The sequence below is a fragment of the Diospyros lotus genome, chromosome 9 (genome assembly GCF_014633365.1).
Source record: "Diospyros lotus cultivar Yz01 chromosome 9, ASM1463336v1, whole genome shotgun sequence".
Taxonomy (NCBI): domain Eukaryota; kingdom Viridiplantae; phylum Streptophyta; class Magnoliopsida; order Ericales; family Ebenaceae; genus Diospyros; species Diospyros lotus.
This window is the reverse complement of record NC_068346.1, coordinates 5341581-5368323: the sequence shown is the minus strand read 5'-3', so window position 1 is coordinate 5368323 and position 26743 is coordinate 5341581. Positions and strand designations below refer to the sequence as shown.

Below are 26743 nucleotides of genomic sequence, written 5' to 3'. Positions count from 1 at the left end.
CCAAGAGGTTATTGTGTTTATGGTAAACAAGAAGGGCATACTAAGGATCAATGTTTCAAACTGATTGGATATCTGGATTGGTTTAAGAACATCAAGAATAGATACAAAGATTTCCCTCGTAATCCAGTAGCTCGGGTGAATAATGTGATTGAGAATAGTTCTAAGACACCTTTGGGAAATATTGCAATTGATCAATAAGAATTGGGTAATCTGGCTAATGCAACTCTAAAAATTGTGAAGAATAATAGTCAATCTCACTCCTCCAACACTTTATAACTTTGCTAGTAATATTAAATCTATGAGATTTTGTCTATATGGTTCCATAGGGGAGATAAATCTAGGATTATTGTTAGTGGAGCTACTGATCATATGTGTTTTGATCCAAACTTGTTTGTTACCTTTCACAATCTACCACACAACATTTCTATTTTTCTACCAAATGGAACTATCACTACCATCACTCAAATTAGTTCCATTAAATTTGCTTCTGATTTTATTCTTCATGATACACTTTATATTTCATCATTTCAATTCAATTTCTTGTCAGTCAATAAACTTATTCATGACTTTAATATTGTCATTGTTTTATTTCCTTGTGGTTGCCTCGTACAGGACCCGAGGACTGCCGAGGTGATAGTGGTTGGGAGGCTTGAAGGCCGACTTTAAAAGTTGGACCAAACTGGTTTTCTTCCCACCACCATTCAATCTTTCTTGACAGAAATTCAAAACTGTAAAGTTCCTTCTGTAAACAACATATTCTTTGTACTGCCAAGTTTGAATAAAGAGTATATTTATTTTCATTCCATGTTTCACACTCATTCAGATTATAATTTGTGGCATGCTTGGCTTGGTCATACTTCTTGTAGGAAAATGCAATGTATTCCTTGCTAAGACACTTGGTTGATGCGAACTACAAGTGTTCTATTTGTCCTCAAGCTAAATTGTAATACCCCGAGAGCCCAGATAAGTTAGAATATATCGAGGATAGTGTAAGAAAGGAAACAACACCAGCTGGATACCTTTTGGGCTGAATGTTGGCAAAGAACTCCCAAGTTAAGCGTGCTTGACCTGGGGCAATCCAAGGATGGGTGACCCCCCTGGGAAGTTCGTGTAGGCCCATCAGGGTAAGTTGTTCCGGTTCTTCCTATCGCTCGATGCGGGATGTTACATAAATAGCCTCGTTACCTTTTCCTGTCAGCACCACAGGTTCGAAACTTTCTTTTGATTTGTTACATATCAATCTTTGGGGACCGTACCATGTGACTTCAATCACAGATGCCAATTACTTCTTAACTATAGTAGATGATAACACTAGTGCCACATGGACATTTATGTTGCAGCATAAAACCTAATGCCCTGTAGTTCTTTCTCAATATCTATCCATGATTTCTACTCAATTTAATGCTAAGATCAAGATAGTTCGAGCTGATAATGGCACTGAATTCTTGAACTCAAAAGTGTCATTTTTTGTGGGCTTCAAATGGTGTAAATCAAAAATCATGTCCTTATACACCACAACAAAATGGTGTGGCGAAAAGGAAACACAAACATCTTCTTAACCTTGTTAGAGCCCTTCAAATTCAATCTTATCTTCCTGTTAAATTTTGGTCAGAAAGCATTCTCGCCGCAACCTATATTCTAAACAGATTACCTACTTCTATCCTTGATTGGCAAAGCCCGTATCATGTTCTTCATCAAAAGGCACCAGATTAAACCTTACTCAAGTCAGACAGTTGTCTCTGCTATGCCTCAAACACTCTTTCTCACAAGGACAAATTTAGTCCTTGAGCCATTCCTTCGGTGTTCATTGGATACTCTAATACCCGCAAAGGATATAAGTTCCATAACCTACATACCCATAAGATTTTTACCAGTCAAGATGTTAAATTCAATGAGACACAATTTCCTTTTAAACACTTCTCGCATAATGTGTCTCCATCTTTGTCTTTACCTCAAGTTTCATTTGATCTGCAAGATTTTCATTTTTCATCTTCATTTTCTACAACTACTAATACACTACATCTTGCCAGTCCTTCCCTCACTGTTGTTGCCCAATTCATCTCATAGTTCTCTTCCTTTTCTTGTTTCAACAAACTAATTGCTTGTATCACTTGACTCCACACCTGCTTCCTCTTCCTCACATGTTCAACCTATTAGACGAAGCTTTCGGATCACCCATAAACTTGTTTGGCTCCATGATTTTGTAAGTTCCGTCCAGACCAGTTTTCTTGATCCTATTACTCCGCAGGATACAAGTACTTTTCTTCTTTCTTCTTCTAATCTTTCTTTTCTTGTTCTTCTTTCATTAATAACATCTACTCTACCCCAGAGCCATCTTCTTTTCATATTGCTTTCACAAACCCCAATTGAATCAAAACCACTGATCAAGAGCTTGCAGCACTTGAGCAAAATAGGACCTGAATTCTCACTACTTCACCAAAAGGGAAACAAGCCACAGGATCCAAATGGGTTTGCAAGATTAAACATAAACCAAATGGAGAATTTAACAGGTATAAAGCCCGCCTAGTGGCTAAGGGCGATAATCAAATAACTGCTTTGGATTTCAAAGAGAATTTCTCACCCGTTGCCAAACTTGTTACTGTTAGATTGTTCATTGCCATTGCCAGAATTAAATCTTGGGCGACTTATCAATTAGATGTGAACAATGCATTCCACCCTGGTTACATTAATGGGGAAGTTTATATGAAACCCCTAAGGGTTATACTGAGACAGCTCCTAGACAGGTTTGACTTCTCAAACGCTCCCTAAATGGTCTTCATCAGGCTTCTCACCAATGGAATATTGAGTTCACTTCTTTTCTTGTCAATATGGGGTTCACACAATCACATGATCATTGTCTATTCACAAAGAGCCGCAATAATGTTTTCACAACATTACTCATTTATGTGGCCGATGTTCTTCTTACTGGTACAGATTCAACATATATGACTGAGGTCAAAATTGCTCTTGATTGTAAATTCACTATCAAAGATCTGGGTTTTACAAAATATTTTTTGGGATTGAAAATTGCTCATTCACATACTAGGACTTTTCCCAGCCAGTTTATATACTGGCTATGCTGTTCCAACATCGGAGTCAGTTTATGTCATCTCCTCGTCAACCCCACCTCATTGCAACCCTCCAGGCGGTTCACTATCTTAAAGGTTTTGCACATAAAGGGTTGTTCTATCCTGCTGACTCTACTCTTTCCCTTAAGGCGATTTGTGATGCTAATTGGGCCTCATTCCTTCTCTAGGAAAAATCTTACCAGGTTTTGTAAATCTCTCTTCAAATCTCTCCTGTCCAACTGCAAACCTTCTGGGCAAATTTAAAAGAAAATAAAGGTAGATTTCGTTACATTTTTACAAGGATTTTAAGACCATCAAAGATAAATCTATATTCATATATAGATTTCATGGCATTTGAATTTAAGCAAGTAAATACAAGAAAGGCAAAAACGTAATCATTGGAGTCTGCAATTTGCAATATATGCACTTTAGAGACAAAGTTCGAAAAGATTTAGACGAAGGAAGGAAGACTCATATTAATCCATGTAAGAGATCAAATTTGAGAAGACATCCTATGTAAGCCTGTGAATAAGCCTGTAAAAGCCTTTCTTCAACTCTCTTGAGGGTTTACTTGTTAGGTGTGAAGATAAATCTTATTGTTTTCTTCTGTTGTCAATTTTTTGTACTTTCTATATAAAATTCACTAGTTAACAAACTTTGGGACTTGAAATATTTAACATTCCGATGTTAAAAACAAAAAATATTTTATACAACTAAGCATTCCTAACCATCTTCATCTTACATTTTGACAGCTTATATCGAGTATGAAAAAACCCCATTTGACTCACGCACAGAAGAACAAAATTACCTTCTAACAAACATAATATTTCCAATATCCTGCCTAGGGGTGTGCAAAAGGTCAGTCCGGTTACCAAACCAACTGAAAATCACTAACTAAAATAACCAAACTGCATGACATAACCAAACCAAACCAACCGACTAATCTCAAATAACTGAACTAATCGAAACCTAAACCGTAGTAACCGAACCGACCAACTAACCTCAAATAACCGAACTAACCAAAATCTAAACCATAGTAACTGAATTGATTGACTAACCCCAAATAACCGAACTAACCAAAACCGAACTATCATAATCTAAACTGTAGTAACTGAACCGAGAACTGAAATTAAACCGTAAACACTTCTTCTTCCAAGTTGCCATTTAGAAAGTCATTCTTTACATCGAATTGGTGAAGAGTCCAATCGAAATTCACTGCAAGTGAGATGAGGATTTGAATAGAGTTTATCTTTGCCACTGGAGCAAATGTCTCTTGATAGTCGATGCCGTATATCTAGGTGAACCCCTTGGCAACAAGTCTTGCCTTGTACCTCTCTATGCTCTCGTCTACCTTACATTTTACAGTGAAGACCCATTTGCAACCTACAGTTGTCTTGCCTTTCGATAGCTCCACAATTTCCCAAGTGCCATTTTTTTTAAGAGCATTCATCTCCTCATTTACTGCTAACTTCCAATTTGGATCACCTAGGGCATCCTGAATTGTCCTTAGTACATGCAAGTTAGAAATATTTGAAAGAAATGCCTTGTGGCTATTGGACAATTTTTGGTATGACAGGTATTTGGCGATAGGATATTTAGTACAAGATCTTACTCCTTTTCTAGTGGCAATAGAGATATCAAGATCAGACAAATCAACTGAGGAAGAATTTGAAGGAATAAGTTTAAAATTACCTTGAGTGGAAGAAGGACCATCATCCGAAGATGTCAACTGCTCAGTTACTAGAAGGATATTCGGATCAATAGCATTTCCCTGAGATTTTCTTTTGATATAAAACTAAAGCTCAGGTTTCAAATTGTTTTGATCCGTTTGTAGTAATTCTCCCCCTGATTCCGATTCCATTATGATGCTCGGCACTTGTGAACTAGACATATCATGTTCTTTATTGTTTTGAGCATTAATTTCCTTGGATCGTTTATCAGAGTGGAGTGGAGTGTCAATCATATCTAACATATTTGGAAGAGATTCAAGAATTTTCAAAAAATTATCTTCTTCTATAGGTTTAGAAATTAGCAAAAAATTATCTTCTTTTACAATATTCTCCCCCTGAAGATAATTTTTGGTAAAATAGGGTTGATTTTCTATGAAAGACACATCCATGCTTATGTGAGTTTTTTTTTTGTCAAAGGATTAAAGTATTTGTACCCTTTTTGGGGGGGAGCATAACCAACAAAAACATATTTTTCAGCCATTGGATCGAAAAATTTGTGGAATGTGAACAAAACAAGTGCATCCAAAAATTTTTAAAGGTAGCTCAGAGTACAACCGGCACATAGGAAAAATCTTTTTCATGAAATTTAAAGGTGTTTCAAATTTTAAGACTCGAGTGGGCACCTTATTGATTAGATAGCAAGCAGTTAATACAGCATCTCCCCAGAGAAATTTTGGGACATTCATAGAAAACATAATAGCCCTAGTTACCTCAAGTAAATGCCTATTTTTTCGTTCAGCTATGCCATTCTGCTGGGGAGTTTCACGACATGTTAATTGATGTAAAATACCTTTGTCTTGCAAAAAAAACCTCTAAACATGCATTGTAGTATTCTGTTCCATTATCAGATCAAAGAATACTAATTTTTGTTTGAAATTGGGTTTCGATCATGTAAAAGAAATCTTTGAAAACACTTGTTACGTCGGATTTCTTATTAAGCAAGTAAACCCAACATAGTCTAGTATAATCATCAATAAAAGTTATAAACCATCTTTTACAAGATAAAGTGGTAACTTATGAGGGTCCCCAAACATCGCTGTGAATCAAATAAAATGGTTTTGAAGGACGGTAAGGTTTGGGAACAAATTTAACACGATGATTTTTAGACAAATGACAGCTTTCACATTGATACATAGAGCAATCCACTCTTTTAAACAATTTTTGGAAATAAGTGTCTTAAATAAGGAAAGCTATGATGGTCTAGCCTAAGATGTCATTGCATTATTGGATCAGGAACAGAAATTGAACTCTTACCACTCAATCCGTGAGCTTTTTTATTACCAAAGAAATCCTCATTAAAGTAGTAAAGTCCGTTTATCTCTTTAGCACTGCCAATTATCTTCCCCGAGTTCTGGTCCTAAAATAGGCAATAAGAATCAAATAATGTAATGCGGCAATTAAAATCTTTGGAAAGTTTGCTGACAGACAAAAGATTACAAGTAAGTTTAAGAACGTGAAGTACTGATTGAAGATCAATATTTTCAGAGATTTTAATGAGGCCTTTGCCAGCAATAGAGGAAAAACTATCATCTGCTATCCTTACTTTTTCACTACCTGAACAAGGATTATATGAATCGAATAGATTGGACAAGCTGGTCATGTGATCAAATGCCCCTGAATCAATGATCCATGGAGTAGATTTTAAGAAACTTGACAAGGCTAAAGGAGTTCTACCTGAATGAGCCAAAGAACAATTAAATATACCAGGTAATGAATCGGACTGTAGCAGTTTCATAATTTGATTAAGCTGCTCTTTTCTGAAGGGTCTTGTTTGTGGCTGATCAAATTTAGGTCAAATCTGGGCAAGAAAATAGATCTTGAACGGGCTGGCAGTCTGTGATAGGTCTGGAGCGGCCCAATGGGTTAAACCAGATCTGAGTTCAGATCTGGGTTGGCTGAACAGCCAACAATGGTAGGCTAAAGATCTTTTGCCAACAGAAGAGATGCACCCGATCAGCTAGGACAATACAACTGGCACGGACGTCGTCAGCTAGCCGAACAGAACCCAAGGGCGGCGTCGACCTTAGGGCGAGGCAGCGACAGTGGACGGAAGACCGAATCTGAGGTGGCGGCGCAGCAATGGAAGGCAATGACGGCCGATGATGGACGACAGCGATGATGGCTAGCAGATCTGGAGAAAAAGCGGCCGGCAATGGCTAGATATTGACACAAAACAATCGGATCTGATGGAAAAGGCGGCCGACGATGGCGCGACTGGAGCAATGGCTGTTGGGTGAACCACGATAGGCGGCGACAGCTACTGTCGGCCCTGTTCGCTGAACTTCTGGTGGCGGGGAAGTCCTCCTGTTCGCTGAACTTCTGGTGGGCACAGCGGTGATCGGTTCCGACAGAGGAACCCAGAGAGGCCCTTCGTTAAATAAGGGCAAGTTAGCCAGCGATAAAGGCTAGGCGATAGAACAAGCCCTAAGACCTAGGAACCTGGCTCTAATACCATATTAACAAAGGACACTGAGAAAATGTTTTTCTCTGTATATTATATATCAAATATATGGATTCCTATTTTGTATTTATAGAGGAAAAGTACAATATGAAAGAAAATAATAATAGTAAAAGGAAAGAAGAATATTCTTAGCATATTCTCTATAAATAAAATATTTCTACAAACCGAACAAACCAATTATGCATAAGATTTCAGAGGAATAGCAAAAGAGATGATATGAATAAGATGATAAACCTGTGAACATAACCAGCTCAACTATTCATTGCAAATCATATATCAAAATCTCAGTTTGTGGTCATTCAGAATTTAATCTATATGGGAAAGTAGATTGCAATACAAAAAGGAAAACAGAGAAGAAAGAAACATTAAACATATATAAAATTTTGGCAACAGTACTTAAAATTTTCTCAACAATCAGGCCAAGTAGAACTGACATGACAAATAAGATGCTTAAAATAGTACAAACAAGAGAACCTAGATAACTAAGCTTAAGAAACACTAGATCCACAACTTACTTGTCAACATAAATATGCTTCACCAGGCCATATTTTGAACACTCTTCTTGCACATCCTCTTTAAGATCCATGTCAAACACTGTATCCATCAGCAAGGTTATGTTTCCACAAGGATATGTTTTCTCAACTTTCAATTTCCGTGATTTCACAAGTCATAAATAATGAATATCCCAATCCAATATGAAGTGATTTTTGCACTTACAAAAGATTTTTCTCATGGCTCTTCTCGTGTCCTCGTCAGCATCTTGATATATGTCCCAGAAAAATTTGTTCAAAGCTGCATCTCCATCCAACTTATCCTCTTTCTCCTGATATGCAAACCAGTAATGAATCATGCTGAAACTAAACCATAAAAGTCCAACTATTTAGGCATACAAACATAGACAAACATGAAAAGACCAAAAGGTTTCAGATATACCTCCTTTTTCACTTGGGCTTCCAATTTACCCCAATCTAATCTTGTTGCCCAGTCATCAATTGTGGAAAACATTTCCTAATTTTCAACTCCAATTTTACAACTAAATATGCTCTAACATTTTATGATTCAAAAAGTAATAGCACTCATTTCTAGAAAATTTAGAAAAACACCTTTTTGATGTTTTCAAAGTATAAAGTTGAAAACTAGAAAATTGAGTTTACTGTTTTCTTTTAGGGATTCAACCATTGAACAGAAAAGTGAAGTTGAAAAATAAGAAAATATTTTCTGAAACTGGGCAGGCCCTTATATTTTTATACTTTTCAATACTTCAGAAAATTCAAGCACGGTATGTTATCAAACAAATACCAGTTGGCAGCTTAGAGCATGCACCACAAAGATGTAAAACTTCGTAAGAATCCTGACTAGCTAACAATCCATACATTTATAACGACAGATAACCAGAGAGAGAGAGCAGGAACTGAACCAGTTTAATACAACTCATTCACAACAAAGCAGCAGCCATTGATGCATTCCACATAACTTATCCAAACAAGTATATTGCACATTATTGCTTCCAAAAACATAAGTACGATGGTTTCTAAAAGTTACAGTTATCAAGAAATCAATTAGAAGTGCTAAAAAACACCTGATCAATCAAATAGATTAGACAATAACAAACTACTTCAGAAAGCTATAGTGAAATGACATTATTGTTTTCCCGCCATACTAAAATTAAAACAGATTCCCTGGAAAAGGAAAGCAATTGTTTACTACCCAAATTCGCATTTCATCAAGAGCAAGATCAAGAATAGGATTTAAAAACTAACTTTCATTGTTGCTTGCATAGAGCTTTCCTAACAATGACTGAAGTTCTTGTCGATTTCCTAACAATTCTCTCTGATTCTGCATCCACATCCTCAGGCTCATCATGTTGTTCAGGGACACTAGACTGCTCAGCAGTTTCTTCATGCTGGGGAACCTTTCCTAGTTTTGAGAGGACCTTTTTTTTTCTTTTTCTTCTTTGCCCACACCTTTCCAGGAAATGTTAGTTTCTTCTTTGCCCGCTCCCTGCAAGATCACTTGAGATCTCAAAAGCTACTATGCTAGAATTAAACTCAACTTGCATCATCTTGGAGAAGTCAAACCTAACATCTGGCTTGTTTTCTACTTCTTCATCTGCTTCAGGTTCCTGATTCCAATATAAGAACATCATCAGACAGTAGGGAAGTTCAAGTAGTCAAGGATTACAGAAGTTAGAAAAAGAAAGTTGTATACAGCAAGCCTGTGGGAAATGCAAAATCGCAACAAATATAAAAATACTGACATCCGAGAATCAAAGTCACTGTCAAAAACATCGGCAACCTCTGCTTCTTCTTCATAATTTTCATCGTTTTCTTCCTGAACAAACATACAAGAGAAAAAGATTATATTTCACCCACTAATATCTTGGGCTTAATGGTAAACGAAAGGCCATTATAGAGCAGATTAGAGCAGATGCCAGCTTTGTGTAATCATCCTAGGACGGTATAATAATCTCACGGATCTATAATTTTCAAGAAACAGAAAGTGACTAGCAAGTTAGCATTCAAATTCTTAATTTACAATCCCATTCACAAGCTTGCTAAAGGAGATGGATTGTGGCAAACAAATAAAGAAGCCTGCAGATCAGGAAGTAGTGAAGCAAAAGAGTGAAGAAAACATTTAGTTTTAAGCACAGAACATGTAACAGATTGCATCGAACAGTAAAAAGAACTTGATAGCTCTGTCAAATTGGAAAAGTAAGCGTTCAACATGTCCCTCATTTTTCCTTTTCTTTTCTTTTTTTCACAAGAGAACCTGAACTTGATGGGCTTCAGTTGAATATAACAAACATCAAATGGAAGTTTATCTTTCAGCCATGGAAAAGAGCATTATCAAAACTGGAGTTCCAAAGAGCAATTCTGCCAGCCAGAGAAAAGGGACACTGAGTTCATCTGTTTTAAATGGGCAATCATAGGCCTGCTGACTAACAAATTTTTCTTTCTAAGAATATTACTCGCATCACTTGACGGGGAAAAAAAAAACAAATATATTGGTCAAGCATAGTCATGTTTTCACGTTGTATAGGAACAATATCAACAATGTGATAGGAACATAATCATACCTATTATATTCATTACCGCCACCTCGTGAAACTTTTTCATATGAAGACAGTGTTAGAACTTCATCTCATCATTCCTCACTAGAGGGCTGTTCTAAGAAAGGCATCCAGCATAAAATTTTGCCAAATTATTCTTTCGTATGGGTTTGTATTGTCAATGTGGTTTTTAGAAATCAATTGACATTATAAATGTCATGTCACCAAGTCACCAAACCCAACTTGGGTAGGATAAGGTGCAATTGATGATGATGGTGGTAAGGTAAAACAAGACAAAATCAGTAAAGTTAGCCTACAACCTCCTTAGTCCTTAAGAGCATCCTGATTCCAGAAAACTTCATCCTCTTCAATCTCCTCATCAAGCAACTTGGTCAAATACTTGTGATGCATCAAATACAAATCCCAGCTTTACATTCTACAAGAGTGAACTAGATCTCCATATTATCATAAAACATAATTTAAGTACATCTATTAAGCATTTAAAATGAATCCCTTGCTCAAATGTCTCTAATACTTCATACCTTCTGCCTCTTGTTCCTCGAGAAGCACGGTCGAGAAAAACAGGGTCATCTTCTTTGGCAGCTTCCATGGTTGCAAGCCTCCAACTTTCTGCAACTGTAGGGGAAAACAAACAGTAACCAACATGGAAAACTCTTTCGTGAAAAATGAAAAGAAAAATGCTTGTAAGAATCAGACAATCGAAAATAGACCACCTATGAAATTTCATTAATTTTAATTGGTTGGAGTTGAACCCCACCTAGATTTTTTGTGTCTAGTTACAAAAAGTGAACATGTGTCTGGAGTCTGAACTTCTTTTTGGATTATAAGATGTGGGTTTGTTTGTCATTATTTCGTTTGTGCTAATATATTTTGCGTGTGCATATCATGAAGGATAAATCCAATTGGTGAAGATGGATTTAGTGTTATTTGATTGTCGAGAAATTAAAGGAAAAGGTTGCAATAAAAGAAAGTTTCATTACTTCTGCACAAGATGTATTTAGCAAATTGCGCATTGTGTTTAGGTTTTTTATAGATCAATGAAAATAAAGCACGGGAAGTATACATAGATAACAAAAAAATCTGCAAAAAATACAAAACATAAACAAAGGATGGTGTCCTAAGCAAATCTATTACTTTCTGCAGATAAATCTTCAGATAGACAAATATTCTGCAATGACATGAATATAGGAGAAGTATTCTATTACTTTCAGTGTATTTTGGCTTAAAAATCATTGTCATAACTCACAAAGCATAGGAAGTACGTATAGATGACTATATTTATATAGTTGATAACAACCCTAAACAAAGAGAAAAACAAAATCACACAGAACAGATATTAGAAGAACAAAAAAAGGTTTGAGGGTATAGATATACCGGGCAAATGACGGAGGGTTCTGTTAGAACGGGAGGTGTTATGGCACACACCAAGAGGGGGGTGAATTGGATATTTTAAAAATCTTGATAGAACTTAAAAACTTTTTGACCCAATTGAGGTTTTAGTGATTTAAAACATAGAACATATAAAATGACAAATGTAAAGCAAGAAGAATAAATGAGACAAATGATTTATAGTGGTTCAGCTTAAACCAAGGCTAATCCACTACCTTAGCTCCCATTAAGGATTTTAAACTAATTCACTAAAACCTCCTACTTACACAAGTAGGCTCTCTAGCTACACAAGCTAGGAAATACAACCTCATATTTAAACCAAGTAGGCCATCTAGCTACACAAGTTAGGAAAAACAAGAAGTATACAATTGGAGAGAATCTAAGAGATGAATCTCTTAGTTACAATGTCTCTCAAAAATAATACAAGGCTTGAAATGAATAATTACAAGTGAAGATCAAAGCCTTGAAGAGAGAAAATTAAAGCACAGTCAATATAAATACAAATGTGTATACGATGTAAGCTCAAATAATTTCCTTTCCATCCATTAGTCTTTTCTTGATCATCCATAACTTGTATTTATAGGCTTCCCAAAAGATTGAAGAGAAATGTAGCCGTTTGTGACCGTTGGAGTTGAAAAACTAACCGTTGGAAGCTTTCTGTAAAAGATATAGTCGATAGAAGAAAATGCATAGTTGACTATTTTTACAAATAAAACAAGACATAGTCGACAGACAAAAAGGCATAATCGACCATCTTCTAACACAAAAATCCCATAGTCGACAGATACATATACACAGTCGACTATTGCAAAAATGTGAAGAGAATTTTGAATTTTATGAACAAAAATAGTCGACAGATGAAAAGCCATAGTCGACTATCCTTACTTGATAGTCAACAGATGAAAAAATAGTCTACAGAAGCCTTAAATAGTCGACAAATCAAATCAGCATAGTCGACTATTTTCAGGCATAGTCAACAGAATGAACCATATAGTCGACTATCCATTTTGAAAAAATGAAAACTTGACAAATCCTCATTTCGATTCTTTTGAAAGCAAGTTGAGATTATTAAAAACATATTTATTTTGAATCTAAATACACTCAACCACACTTCAACACTTCTCCTATATAAATTTTCATAACTTTGCTCAAGGAGATTTAAAGATTGCTTTTCTCATTCATATAGATTGATTAAAAAAACTTCGTTCATATATATTTACTTACTCATAAAGATTTAGAGATTGATTTTCATATAGTCATTATCAAAACCATTATTTTATTTTTTAAGTGTAAAATATCAGGTTCAGATCCAAGGAGAATGGAGATGGCAAAGCGGTGCAGTGGCAGCCCGGCTCACGGTCCCGGAGATGGTAGCGTTGGGCTGAGCGAAGAACGGAGATGAGGAAGATGGTCAGCGGTGCTGGAGATGGTGGCGTCGGGCTGAGCGAGAGGAGAGAAGGAAAATCGTTGGCAGCCCCGGAGATGGAGCTCTCGGGCCGAGCGGAGAACGAATAGGAGGAAAATCGTCAGCGGGCCCAGTGATGGCGGCGTCGGGCTGAGCGGAGAAGGGAGAGGGGGATTTTGACAACCTGTTTAGAATTTGTGTTTTTCAACTTTGATTTTTGCTTTCGAAATTTTTTAGACCTTTTAAAGTTTATAAAAAATATTTTTTCAATTTTACTTTTATTTATATCTCAAAAAATTGACAATCAACCTAAACTGACAAATACCTTTAAAGATTGGGGAGACTAAATGTTCAATTTATCTGAACTAAAGTAAATTGATTGAATTTGTAGATTAACTTCAATTTTTTTCTTACATTAATTTGGTTAGCTTATTTTTTTAAAAAAAGTTTAATTTTTTTATTAGAATAATTGAACTAATAGAATCGATTGAACTTGAAAACAATATTATTTTAATATTTATAAAATGATGTTATTTTCTTCGATTTTATATATTTTCTATCAATTACTTCAATTTTTTTATTTTTTTTAGACATTTTTTTCAATTTGATTTATAAGGTTTGTGTTTGATTTTTTCAGTTATTGATTAATTCAATTTTTCAGATTAATCGGTCAGTTAGATTTTATTCCTCAATTTGATTTAATCGATCAGTGAATTTCGATCGATTTGATAATTGAACCAATCATTTGCACACGCCTAATTAAAATTAGAGCAATGACTCCAATACTAAAGGCCTTTCCTAAACGCGTTTACTGGGTAGACATATTTTTTCTTATTTTATTAAGATATTTAATAATTTTAATTTTTTATAATAAAAATATTTAATAAGACATTTTTAAAATTAAGTCGCCACACAACTTTTTTGACAAAGTAAAGAGATAATTCTATGCCTTCATCCTGACTCCAATAAGAATTAACAACTAATAGAGCCGCAAAACTAGTTTCACAATAAAAAAATGATAATCATGTTACAAAACATAAACTAATTCATACATTTGTCAAAGTTTTAGTATTAATTATTAAATAAAATATGTATTTACTTATATAAAATAATAATAAAAACAACATTCATGGAGATTCGCCTTATTCTTGAGTCCATATAATCTTTTTTGCGTCTCTCGTGATGATTGTAAATTTATGGACAAAAACTATATAAAATTTTAAACAAAAAAGTCAAAACACAAATTTGAAAACAACACAAAGTTATAAAGTTAAGTCATTGAAGTTATGAGCAAACACAAATAAATTTGTATGACTTAGAAATGACTTGATATATCATATTGCAAATGAGGTATAATTAGGTCCGGTGAGAAGAAGGTTCAAATTTTCCAATAAAACATTTAGGAAGGATTGTTTAGGGTGATTTTATTTAAAAAGATTTGTTGATATTTAAGATAGAAAAGGCAAATTAATGTTAAAAATAATTTTGAGGATAAGAGAATACAAAGATAAAGAAAAAGAAAAGTATCAAAATGGGAGTGAAAGCATTACTGAATAGAGATGGGTTAGATCTTTTTACCTTAATAGTTCTATCTACTTGTATTGTTTTTATGTACTAGTAAATATAGTGTACCATAACATATGATATTTTGGAGTCGATTATCATATTGTTTTGGGTTATGTTTTCATTGGTTTATCTCAACCCCAAACTTGTCCTGAATTTACTCTACTTGTAAAAAGAATGTTGCCTAAAAAATGCTTTAAGGGGGATTTGAATTGGACTTATAAAAATTTTAATTTTCTTTAAAAAAAATCTTTGATAACTATGGGTTTGAGATATGTGATAGACTTTAATTTATGCAAAAAATAAGCACAACCACAAAAATATAAAGCTTTGTTCTCTTTACTTTTCAATTTTCAATTTTGAGTTTTGAATTCATTTTCAATTTTCTATTTTAGTAGTCTGTTTTTAGAAAATTGAAAATGCGTTTTATTTGCCATTTTTGAAAAATTATTTCTCAAAATAGAAAATTAGAAAACGCATTCTCTTTGAAATTTTGAAAATAATATTTTATTCAATAAATTTGATTATTCAGTAAATTAGAAATATTTAATGTTAATATATTATTAAAAATATATATACATTTTAAAATTAATGAATTTTGTAATATTTTTTTCATTATAATAATAAAATATCAATAAATAAATAAATAAATGTATTTTGAGTTTAGAATTTGTTTTGAATGAAAACACTCAAAATAACTTTTTGTTGTTCTGAGTTTTCTTTACAATTTTTTTTGTTTGTTTTCAAAAACACATTTTTAAAAACAACAAAGAGAACGCGTTTTTATTATTTTAAAAAATTGAAAACTAAAAATGACTTAAAAACAATAAAAAAAACGCTACCTAAGATTTTATAGAAGATTCAACTATAAAAATTTACTTCCCTCTCTTCAAAATATTACTATAATATTTTTTTAAAGAAACAATCTCTAGTTTTTGTTTAGAAATTAATAACCTTAATTAAAATCCTAACCTTTGTACAAGAGTTATAAAAATTTACAATAAATCTCCTTGCAAATAAGACAACCTCTTGATACAACTAATACAAATCTCATAGAAAAATCTCAATACAAACTTACAAAGCATACACACAACAGAAGGATAGTGAGTGAAGTCACTTGTAACTCTTCAAGTTTCAATACACCTCTTTGCTTAACAAAATAGCTAATTTATGTTCTCTTACTTGGTCCATCTTCATTTGAAATATGAGAAGGCTTTCTATGCATGGCTTTACCAACTAGCCGGTAAAGACAATACAGAGAAAAGCTTAAATGTCTTTAGCAGTGCCTTTACTTTTCATTAGAAGACAATCAAATGTATTTAAAAAAAAAGATAAAACCTATAAAACTAATCTCAAAAATGATAATTTCTTCAGAAAATAAGAGCAATCAGGTTAATGGAGATTAACATGGGAGCCAATATCCTGACTTTTAAGAAATGACATAAAAGCTTATAAAATTAACTAAAATAGAAAAAATCTTGAGTTTTTTTAACTTATTTGAAAATAAAAAATAAAGTAAGAATAAAATCTCAATAAACAATGAGTGTTTTAAACATATAGGAATCAGATGAGAGTTTTGGGTCAAAATACCAGTGGAACAGGTTATCTTAAATTAAGAGTGTTTCTTACAATAGTGTTCAAATATCTAAAAGAACTATTTTAGACGTTTGCAACCTTTTAAGATACTCAAAGTAATTTCTTAAGATTGTTTGTTAATTTATAAGATGTCTGAATAAATTTAGTTTAAAAGTCTATAAGCTTTTAAGATGTTAGCATAACTTTGGTTTAGAAGATTAAATAAGTTTTAGTAACAAGAATAGTTATTAGACATCATTTGAATATCTGTATCTTTTGGTTCAAATGTACATTTAGACGTATAACATCGTTGGTAGGAGCAGTGGAATGATGATGAGTATATAAATCAATAAAGACCAAAAAGAAAAAAGAGAAATTTTATATCGATGGAGGAAATAACGATATTGAAAACAGGCCAAGGATTCTCTACAATGACATTGTAGATCCATTGAAAGAGATATAGCGTAGCTTGGTAGCGCATTTGTTTTGGGTAAAACAATTCACGACCTGGCATTCCTACATATTCTTCTCTTCTGGGCAGTAATGAGGGATCCATTGAGATCGATTCAAATTGAACATACATAATCTTTCATTTTATGATACTATATGCATGCAAGACAATTCCTTTGTCAACCCTGCGAAGCTCTTCCTCAACATCATGAAGTTTTTTTTATGTAGGTGAAAGGAAGGGGTCTATTGCTCCTCCCGTCTTTTTCCGACAAATGCTATGTTCAACTATGCCCACCCACCTCGACAAATCCGAAACTCCAATCAATAAATGAATGGAGGGATAAATCGGATTTGAATGCAAGAGAAAATGTTTGAAACCTCATGCCATAAGGAAAGGGAGATCCGTAGTAAGAGCTCCCTCTCTCCCTGCTTTTGACGCTTTGCTATTTTCTCAGGAAAACTCCTAAAGTTACGTCTTTCAGTACTGGGGCTGAAGTCAAGTAGTTGAGAGTTGCTAAGACATATTTTGAATATGCTTCACAATTCACATGCCTATAGCTTGGGTTTTAGACTAACTATATGAGAGCTTGAGATTGGGTCACATATAAGACACCTTTAAGACATGTGACACATTTTTCGGATGTTTATATTAAGTCCTAAAACTAGGCTACATTCTAGACAAGTTTTAGATGTCTATACAAAGGTTTAGGCATGGCTTACTATTTAAGCCTAGTTCAAACGTTTGTAATTTCTTATATCCGTGAACGTCGCCATCTAGATTCTTTGTGATTTTTAGGACTCAATCTTAAAGCTTGAGTTGTTTATTTTTGTGTTAGAAAGTATTTTTGTTATTATCAAAATCAAAATACTCAAGTGATTAGCGAGGTGGGTGAGACTCAACCACTTGGTGTGTCCTCCCGACGATCAAGTCAATCATGAAACCCTAGATAGAGCAACACAATAATGATGCAATTAATGAATACTTGACTATTGAAATTCATGCTTTTTTTATGTAAGCACACTATGGAGCTAGTAGAGGGTTATGATCGTGTCACATGAATGATAAGATGTAGGGTTTGATGGATGACTATGATCGTATCACGTGAACGATTGAATTTGAACCCATAAGTTAATTTTGATAAGAAGTGATATAGATTTGAGTCCAAGTCTAGGTCTGAATCTAATCCTTTAAGCCATAACTTTTATTTGGGCTTTATACATCCTCAAGTTAGATCTTGGACTTAGACTCGAGATTCATGGTGCCAAATGAAATTGGCCTAAGTTTGAAATGTTCTTAGCCACGTCAGGTCGTCCAAAAGCTTTCAATAAAAGACATTTTTTGTCTTTTTGATAATCTAGATTTCGAACTTCACCCAACTAGTCATAGGGATGGGCAGCCTTCCCCCCCGATTAGCCCATCAGATAAGCTCGGATGCGGTCACAGCTCACACCTCCACATGTGGCAAATGCCACCATAAAGATTTGATTCTTGATACTCCTTATAAAACTCCACATGTTTTACCACCGCAGAGCCATGCATAAAATAAGATATTCCATCATCAACAATATTATTTATAAATTTATTAATTTCTCAAACACTTTATTCATTTATAATAAGTCTTAAATTTGAATAAAAAATTAAATTTATATTAGAGAGCAACAACTAACAACAATTTATTCAATAAAATATTATAAATTTTTTATTAAAATTTATAAATTAAAACTCAAAACTAACTCAATTGAGGAGATTGATTAAAGCTTGTGACAATTATGGTGCATTTGATTGCAAGCATGAAATTTGTATGGAAAGAAAAATTTTCTAGGCAATTAAATTATCTAGAATTAAATTTTAGAGAAAATAAATTTCTAGGCAATTGATTTTTTTTAACTTTTGGTGTTTGATTGCCATTATTTTCTATAGAAATAATCACATACACACATGTAGATAATCAATAACCAAATACATAAATTAATAATCAATTATAAAAAATAATCAAATATACGCATATTCAAAAACTAAATCAAGTATACATACACAAAATATTCAAAAAAATAAATTAAATACATATACACCCAGCAAGAGGATGAAGGAGTTAAAAAATATTTTTTATGAAAAATTTGGCCAATCAAACATATCAAAAACTAGAATTTGAATGAAAAATGATCATTTTCATGAAAAAATGGGCCAATCAAAGAGACCCTTTTAGTGTCGTGGATTAAAGTTTTTTAAAATTTTTTTTAAAATTTTGATTGTTATCTAAGAAATGACAGGTAAAAAGATATATATCCATGTGATAAGACTTCATGCCTTTATTATGTCAATGGGGTGCTTTCGGCAAAAATGCTACAAAAAAAAAAGCTAAAAAGTAGACCTAGCATGGTTGAGACTTGAAACTAAGTTCCAAATTTGTATTAAGTACATTATACAACCTATGTGCCTAAACTAAAACAACCCTATGAAAAATCTTTTGTGCCCATTGTTTGAATATTTATCTGCTTTTTTTTTTTTTTTTATCTTTTGCAAAACTTAATTGATGTTTTTAAGAAAGTGAGTTCAAATTCAAAATAAACTCAAAAAAAAGAAACTCAAAAAGGGAGATTTAGAAAACTTTATTGACAAAGCAGTCCTTGAGAGAGTGTCTAAAATATAATTTTTGGGGGACCCTTTAGACCATGACCTATCAAAATATATCAATTCACATTCAAAGTCTTTATTTAAAAATTTGAAATGAACGATCCCAAAAAATATGAATATTCTTCCATCTATTACCATTCAACCTTTATTTACCAAACTATAATTATCCGATAAGATTTCTTTAATCGAATAATATTGTGTATTGTCATAAATAATAATTGATGTATTTAGTTTAAAAAAAACATTTTTATTGTATCTCATATTTAACATTTATATAATTTCATAAGTTGATTAAATAATTCAAAACATAATATATTTATCACTAATAAATAAAATTATTTGAATATTAAAAACTAGATACAATAAATGTACTTTATTTAAAAATAAAGCATATTTATTGTTGTTTAATCACTATCCAAAAAATGCTATACCTACAAATAATTTTCAAGAATAACTCTGATAAACAAACGTGCTATACACAAAATTTGTAATAATTCTACTTGAAAATAATAATAATTCATAATATTATTATTAATTTTGAGTATTATTATTACAAAATTTATTAATTTATAAAAATTATTTATCAAATTTGTGAGTGACCATGGGTTATGACATTTCGTGTTGGAAACAATTTGTTGTGAGCTACCATTAAATGGAAATTATTTTATTTTGTTAAAATCATGTTAATAATATGATTGATTATCTTTTAAGAGACATGTATGACATTTTTAGTGTTAATAGTGGTCGATTTAATTGTTAGTGAGATGTGCACATTAATTTTGAATTTAAGTGTGATTTAAGGTTGAGTGTATGTCATTATTTAATTATTTCGTAATAGAATAGTTGTTAAATGAATATTTTATTTATAATTAGATCTTCTCTACTATTTTAAAAAATAATATTAATTAGGATTTTTTATATCTAATTTTGTATATTTATCCCATTGAATGACTGTTTATATGAGAAATGATAAGAAGAAGACTTAATCTCTCAAAAATCTATTTTGACCTGAGTTTCATATTCATATTAATGTAAAATTAAATCATTCATAATTTTATTGTATGATAAATATAAGTATATCATCTTTTATTTATTTTATGTGTTATATTCGATTCATACAATTTTGTTGTCGTTTAGTTATATTATTTTATATTTCAGTCATTATCATAGTACCCTCGCTACAAAAAAATTAATATTTTGTAGTGATTTTTTTGTTGCAATTTTAAAAAATCGTCATAAAATTTAATAATTTTAAAATTTAAAATTAAATTTTACGGCCATTTTTAAAAAATTATCGTTAAATTTAAAAAATAATTTAATAATTAAAAAATAAAATAAAATTAACATTTGCGACAATTTTAAAGAATTGTGGCAAAATTTAAAAAATAATTTAATAATTAAAAAAATTAAATTAACATTTGCGACGATTTTAAAGGACCATCACAAAATTTTAGAAAATAATTTAATAGCCATATTAAAATATATAAAATTTTGATAATTTATAAAAAAATTTAAAAAAATATTTTAACTCTTTTTTTTATTTTTTAATCAATGAATTTATTTAATTTAATTCAATTAATTTTTTTAATTTATTCCATTATTTTTTTTAAATATATATTTTTAATTTAATCATTAATTAATTTTTAATTTATATTAAAAATATAAAATATAATTTTAAAAAATAATAATTAAATTAATATATAATTAATATGTGTAGATATTTAACAAGAAAATTACGAAACTACCGATAAATATTATGAACCGTCGCAAAATCGTTGGCCATCTGAAAGAGATGGTATATATGTTGTGGAGGTTAAAACTGTTGTTAAATAGTAAAAAAAAATCGTTATTAAATTTTGATTTTTGTGTAGAGCCTTTGAGCAGAATTGTACAAATAAAAAAGAACATTGAAAAGATAAAAAGCGAACGGACGGCAGGGACAGGAGAGTGGATCTTCAATTAAGGCAAAAAAAGCTTAACGACAGGTGGGGATGATGATGAATAAATGACACTTATAATAATATGTCTAAAAATAATAAAACTATGATGACAAGAGTAGCCCATGACTTTGGGGGTAAAAAGGTGAGCAGTAGCTCAATTCTAAATTTTTTATAAGAGAGGTAAATTACGAAATTCAATAATAAAATTTGAATACAAAATTCATAATTGACTATATAACAGTTAGAATTTAAAACTCTTTGAGATCAAAGAGTGGGATAAACATAACTCATAACCCCATTACTTTGTGGAGTAAGGAGTGGGGTGAACATAACCCATAGCCCCGGTCATGTTCACTCACGGGGGTTATATATGTTGGGTGAACAAATGCTTACTCTCCATTTTGTGAATCAGATGGCCCGCTGTGCTAATTTTTGGACCCATTTCATATTTATTAATATCATAATAAGGTTAGAAAACCGAAAGATCCCTTCCCACGAACTTTATTATTATTTCATAAAGAAAAAGTACAAACCAGAAGACAGAAAGAGTGCCTATGAGTTGTCATATGACTGGGTCGTCTCGTGAGCTGACACAGCAGCATTGATTTGATTACCTCTTTCTTTCTATTTTTTGGTCCAAAAGATGAAATCGCTTGTATCGGGCGCCCCACACCCAACTGGGCTGTCCATGCGGGCCTCTTTCTGTCTATTTTTTCGTCTTCTTTTTGGTGGGCCGAGTCTCTTTTATTTTCTAGTTTCTAATAAGTTCTACATCTTTCAACGTGGCACCGATTCACAGCTCAAAACTCATCGAAGCACGTATATCCTCTCGCATCAAGCCCCTCTATAAAGTCCACCTCCCTCTCCTTTCATTCTTATCTTCTAATTAAACCCTCTCTCTCTCTCTCTATTTCTCTCTCTCTAGAGAAGAAGAAGAAGATGGAGCGCTCTGTGCGTTTGGTTTCAGCTGTTTTCCTCGTGCTGATGCTCCTCGCCGCCACTGGTTACTTCATTCTCTCTGCCTTCTTCTTCTTCAGCTTCCATCTCTTTCATACATATATATATATATATACATACATGTTGAAGATCATATATGGAAGCATAAGCTTTATTGTGCCACAGCATATATATACCTAAGAATTTGCGAATCTCCTTGGGTTTTTTGACGTAACATTTTGCGTTTTGAGAGTATTCTATGTCTTTTAAGTTATGAAAGTGTTATTTCCATTTTGTTAAGAGTAATTATATTTTCTTATTATTTTATTCTCATCTAGATCTTGCTTTAACCATATATATATATGGATGTTTTGGAAGCAAGAGTGAAGATGTTGTGATCATTTAATTAATTATCTGGTAAAAGATATGGGTTTTTATATTTGAGTGTTGGTACTGTGGCAGAGACGGGGAACATGGTGGCGGAGGCGAGGACATGCGAGTCGCAGAGCCACCGGTTCAGGGGGACGTGCGTGAGGAAGAGCAACTGCGCCGCCGTATGCCAGACGGAGGGCTTCCCCGACGGTAACTGCCGGGGCTTCCGCCGCCGCTGCTTCTGCACCAAACACTGTTGATGATGAGTTATGGGAATCCATGGCTGTCGTACGTACGTGGTCGTCTCGTTCAATAACTCGTCTAGCTAGCTAGCTAGCCATAGCGCTGTCTCTGCTGCTGCTGTAGTAGTAATAATGAGTCTCTATGTACTGTGTTCACGAACGGAGGCTTCACTCCCCGCTTTCTTCTATGGTGTCTAATCCATAGCTCTGTCTCTCTTACTGTTTGGCTCTCTCTTCCTTTCCATGTTTATTATGTAACTAACCATGCTACCAAAACCTCAAATCTCTCTCTCTCTCTCTCCCTACACGCACGCACACACTGTGACACAAATCTGTTCTATTCTATCATACAAACAATAGGATTACTAAATTCTGTCAATTTTTTAGTTTTTAGAATATAGGTTACATATTTGCTTGAAATCACAGAATCATCAAGAAATTTTAGTTTTTCTTTAAATTTATGAACCGACAGTAATTTGTCATTGTAGTAAGTTTATCTCCAACCCACACTTTCTATGTTTTTTTTTTATATTTCACTTCTTATTTTTATTTATTTATTTTTATAAAATTTAATTTTAATTAATTTTATTTTATTTATAATTTTTATTTTTTTTCTAAATTTGGTTGCAGAACGCTATTGTTGTTCTACTTGTTGCCGTTGTTGGTCATTGTCATCGTCGCTTATTGCCTTTTGTTGTCGTTGCTACTATTGTTGTCGGCAATTTTTTTCAAATTTAGCATTTTTTTCGAATTTTAAATATGTAGCATTTTTTTCAAATTTTAAATATGTAGTAGTCATTGAGGGAGCAAATTTTCATTTGTCAACTCTTATGTAGCCATTTGAACTTTGAAGTTCCATATAAATTTGGAAAGAGAGAAGACGGGGGGAAGCTGAGATGATTTCCAGCAACTTCCTCAAATTTTGTAAGGATTTGTTTGGAGATGGCCTAAGATTTATATATTATATAAGAGTCGTGTTACAGTACTTAAATGGTTGATGCACAAAATGATCGAACGAAATAAAATTCGCTCGGCCAAGGTTCAGTGGACTTCATTTGAGATGAAATTTGTCCAATACACTGTTATTAAAATTAATATAAAAAATAATTAAAATTATAATATAAAATATAATTAAATTGAAGTTCGCACTTCAATTGACTAAAATAATATAATTATAATTATAAAATATAATTAAATTGAATGAAGTCCGTCCGTTGCTATGTGGGCGGGTTTTATCCGTCTAGCAGCCCGTTGCTACTGGGCGGGCGAGCTTCGCCCATGATGAAGCCCGCTCGTTCAGTTCGGGCGGATTTCATCCTTCATTATGGATAAAGTCCGCTCGACTTTTATTTTAACGTATATTTGGAGATGAAACAGCAGTTTTGAGATAAGGGTATTTTTGTTTTTTAATATTTTTAATCATTCTGTACGATAATTAATTCAGTTAAAATAACATTATTCATTATATAATTACAGAGTGGGATGAAACCACAATCTCTCTGTCTCTATCTCTATCTCTATATATATATATATATGTATTATATAATTACAAAGGAAATCGAATGGCTTAGAATAAAACAAAGTGTCGGCAAGGAAATTGAATGGCTTGGGCAGTGACATTTACGAAAGGACGTTTCTACATCAAGGCCACATTTTGAGTTGTACAGTCCCTCCTTCAAATGATAGAAATATTTTTATATCTTATCATACCATCTTATCACTTTAAAAAGTATTTTTATTATTTTAATTATATTATGTAATTTAAAGTATAATTAAGAGAGTACAAATAATATTTTTTTATAAAAATATAAATTGATACTTATTTCAGTATTTATATTGATATTTGTGTATTATTAATATTAATATAGTAGATTGTATATTATATTAATTAATATAATAATTATAGAATAGCAACTAACCAAGGAGTCCTAGCAATGAATGAGCGCAAAACTTATAACTAATTAAGTTGCATTTTTTTATTATTTTTAAGTTATTTTTAATTTTTTAAAATAATAAAAATATGTTCTCTTTATTATTTATAAGAATAAAAAAAATTATAAAAAAACTTCAAAAATAAAAAATTATTTTGAGTGTTTTCATCTAAAATAAATTTTAAATTTTAAATATATATATTTATTTATTTATTTATATTTTATTGTTATAATGAAAACAAATATTACAAAATTTATTAATTTTAAAATGTATATTTCTTAATAATATATTAATATTAAATATTTATAATTTATTGAATAAAATATTATTATAAGATTATTTTCAAAATTTCAAAAGAATGTTTTTTTCTAATTTTTTGTTTTAAAAAATAATTTTTTAAAATGATAAAAAGACTGTATTTTTAATTTTTTAAAAATAAATTACTAAAATAGAAAACTAAAAATAAATTCAAAACTGAAAATTAAAAAGCAAACAGACAACCTTAGATTGTGTTTTTTTTGCTTTTTAATTTTCAATTTTGAGTTTTTAATTCTTTTTCAATTTTTTATTTTGATAGTTTGTTTTTAGAAAATTAAAAACGCATTCTCTTTGTTATTTTGAAAAATTATTTTTTAAAACAGAAAATTAAAAAACGCATTCTCTTTAAAATTTTGAAAATATTATTTTAATGATATTTTATTTAATAAATTTGATTATTAAGTAAATTATAAATATTTAATGTTAATATATTATTAAAAATATATATACATTTTAAAGTTAATGAATTTTATAATATTTTTCCATTACAATAATAAAATATGAATAAATAAATAAATAAATAAATGTGATTTGAGTTTAGAGTTTGTTTTTTATGAAAATACTTAAAATAATTTTTTGATGCTTTGAGTTTTCTTTATAATTTTTTTTTTGTTTTCAAAAATATATTTTTAAAAACAGTAAAGAGAACACGTTTTCATTATTTTAAAAAATTAAAAACTAAAAATGACTTGAAAATAGTAAAGAGAACGCAACCTTATTTTCTCATATTCACTTAAGGGTTTAATAATATTTTAAGAGTTGAATTTTTAATATTTGATTCATTCCATCCAACCAAGAGATTAATTTCATTTCATGTTTAATATGATGGGAGGAGTTTTTATTTTTGTTTAATCTTAATTATTATCTTAAATACATTTTGTTTGTAGATAAAGTTTATTATTATTAATTTTAAAATAATTTTATTAATTAATGTAAAATTTTAAAATAACGGTTAGCATTATCTCCGTTGAGTAAATTACAGTATCACTTCTAATGTAAATAATTACAAATATCACTTATCAATTTTTTAAAGTTAAAACAACCACTTTATTCTTGAAAAAAAATTAAATAAAATTACCATATTATCCTTTGTCTTTTTAATGCTTTTCCCTCTTTCTCCACGAAAATGGAAACTCTCCTCCCTTCATGAAACATTCAGAAAGGAAAAAAATAATAATTTAATTAGTATTGATCGTAATTTTTTTATGACGTTAGAGTTTGTTTATTTGTGAAAAATTAGAGTTGTTTTAAAAAAGATATTTCTAAAAATTGTGTAAAATAGTTTTTTTTTTCTAAATTGAAGAATAGAAAATAAAATTTTTTATTTTCTAAAATTATATTAGACTTAAAAAATATCGTAAATCATTCTCACAAAAAACTAAATTTTCTAATTTCTATCTCACTTTAAATTCTACCAACAATATTTTTTTTTCCTTAATTTTATTCGTACCCATCTGCCTACCCCACCTTCCTATAATTTTTTTTTTTTGTCATTCTTTGACACTACAAGAACGAATACAATTGATTTCTATTCTTGTAGTCCTTATTTTTGCTATTGCAACGATGAGCATCACGAGCTCTCTTTTCTCCATCTCTATATCTTTTTTTTTTTCTCTTATTGTCTTCATCCCTCAAACCATTGCCAGTGCCCTCTCTC

General features: G+C 31.6%; 2 protein-coding genes and 1 long non-coding RNA gene across 3 annotated transcripts; 1 reads left to right on the top strand and 2 right to left on the bottom strand.

Annotated features, from left to right (window-relative positions):
* Window positions 1-6204: 6204 nt before the first annotated feature.
* LOC127810242 (uncharacterized) lies at window positions 6205-9167 on the bottom strand. Its single transcript, XM_052349620.1, has 4 exons — window positions 9020-9167; window positions 7977-8082; window positions 7775-7863; window positions 6205-7166 (listed from the first exon to the last, which is right to left on the bottom strand). Exons 3-4 carry the CDS (start codon window positions 7861-7863, stop codon window positions 6785-6787), a joined length of 471 nt encoding a protein of 156 aa, XP_052205580.1. The 5' UTR covers window positions 7977-8082; window positions 9020-9167; the 3' UTR covers window positions 6205-6784.
* Window positions 9161-11724, bottom strand: LOC127810250 (uncharacterized). Its single transcript, XR_008025393.1, has 6 exons — window positions 11704-11724; window positions 10851-10944; window positions 10629-10744; window positions 9517-9590; window positions 9338-9381; window positions 9161-9260 (listed from the first exon to the last, which is right to left on the bottom strand). It is a non-coding gene; the product is annotated as an uncharacterized LOC127810250 (long non-coding RNA).
* A 10396-nt stretch (window positions 11725-22120) lies between these two features.
* LOC127810244 (defensin Ec-AMP-D2-like) lies at window positions 22121-23055 on the top strand. Its single transcript, XM_052349622.1, has 2 exons — window positions 22121-22289; window positions 22685-23055. The coding sequence occupies exons 1-2, from the start codon at window positions 22226-22228 to the stop codon at window positions 22852-22854; spliced, it is 234 nt and encodes a 77-aa protein (XP_052205582.1). The 5' UTR covers window positions 22121-22225; the 3' UTR covers window positions 22855-23055.
* Window positions 23056-26743: the final 3688 nt, after the last annotated feature.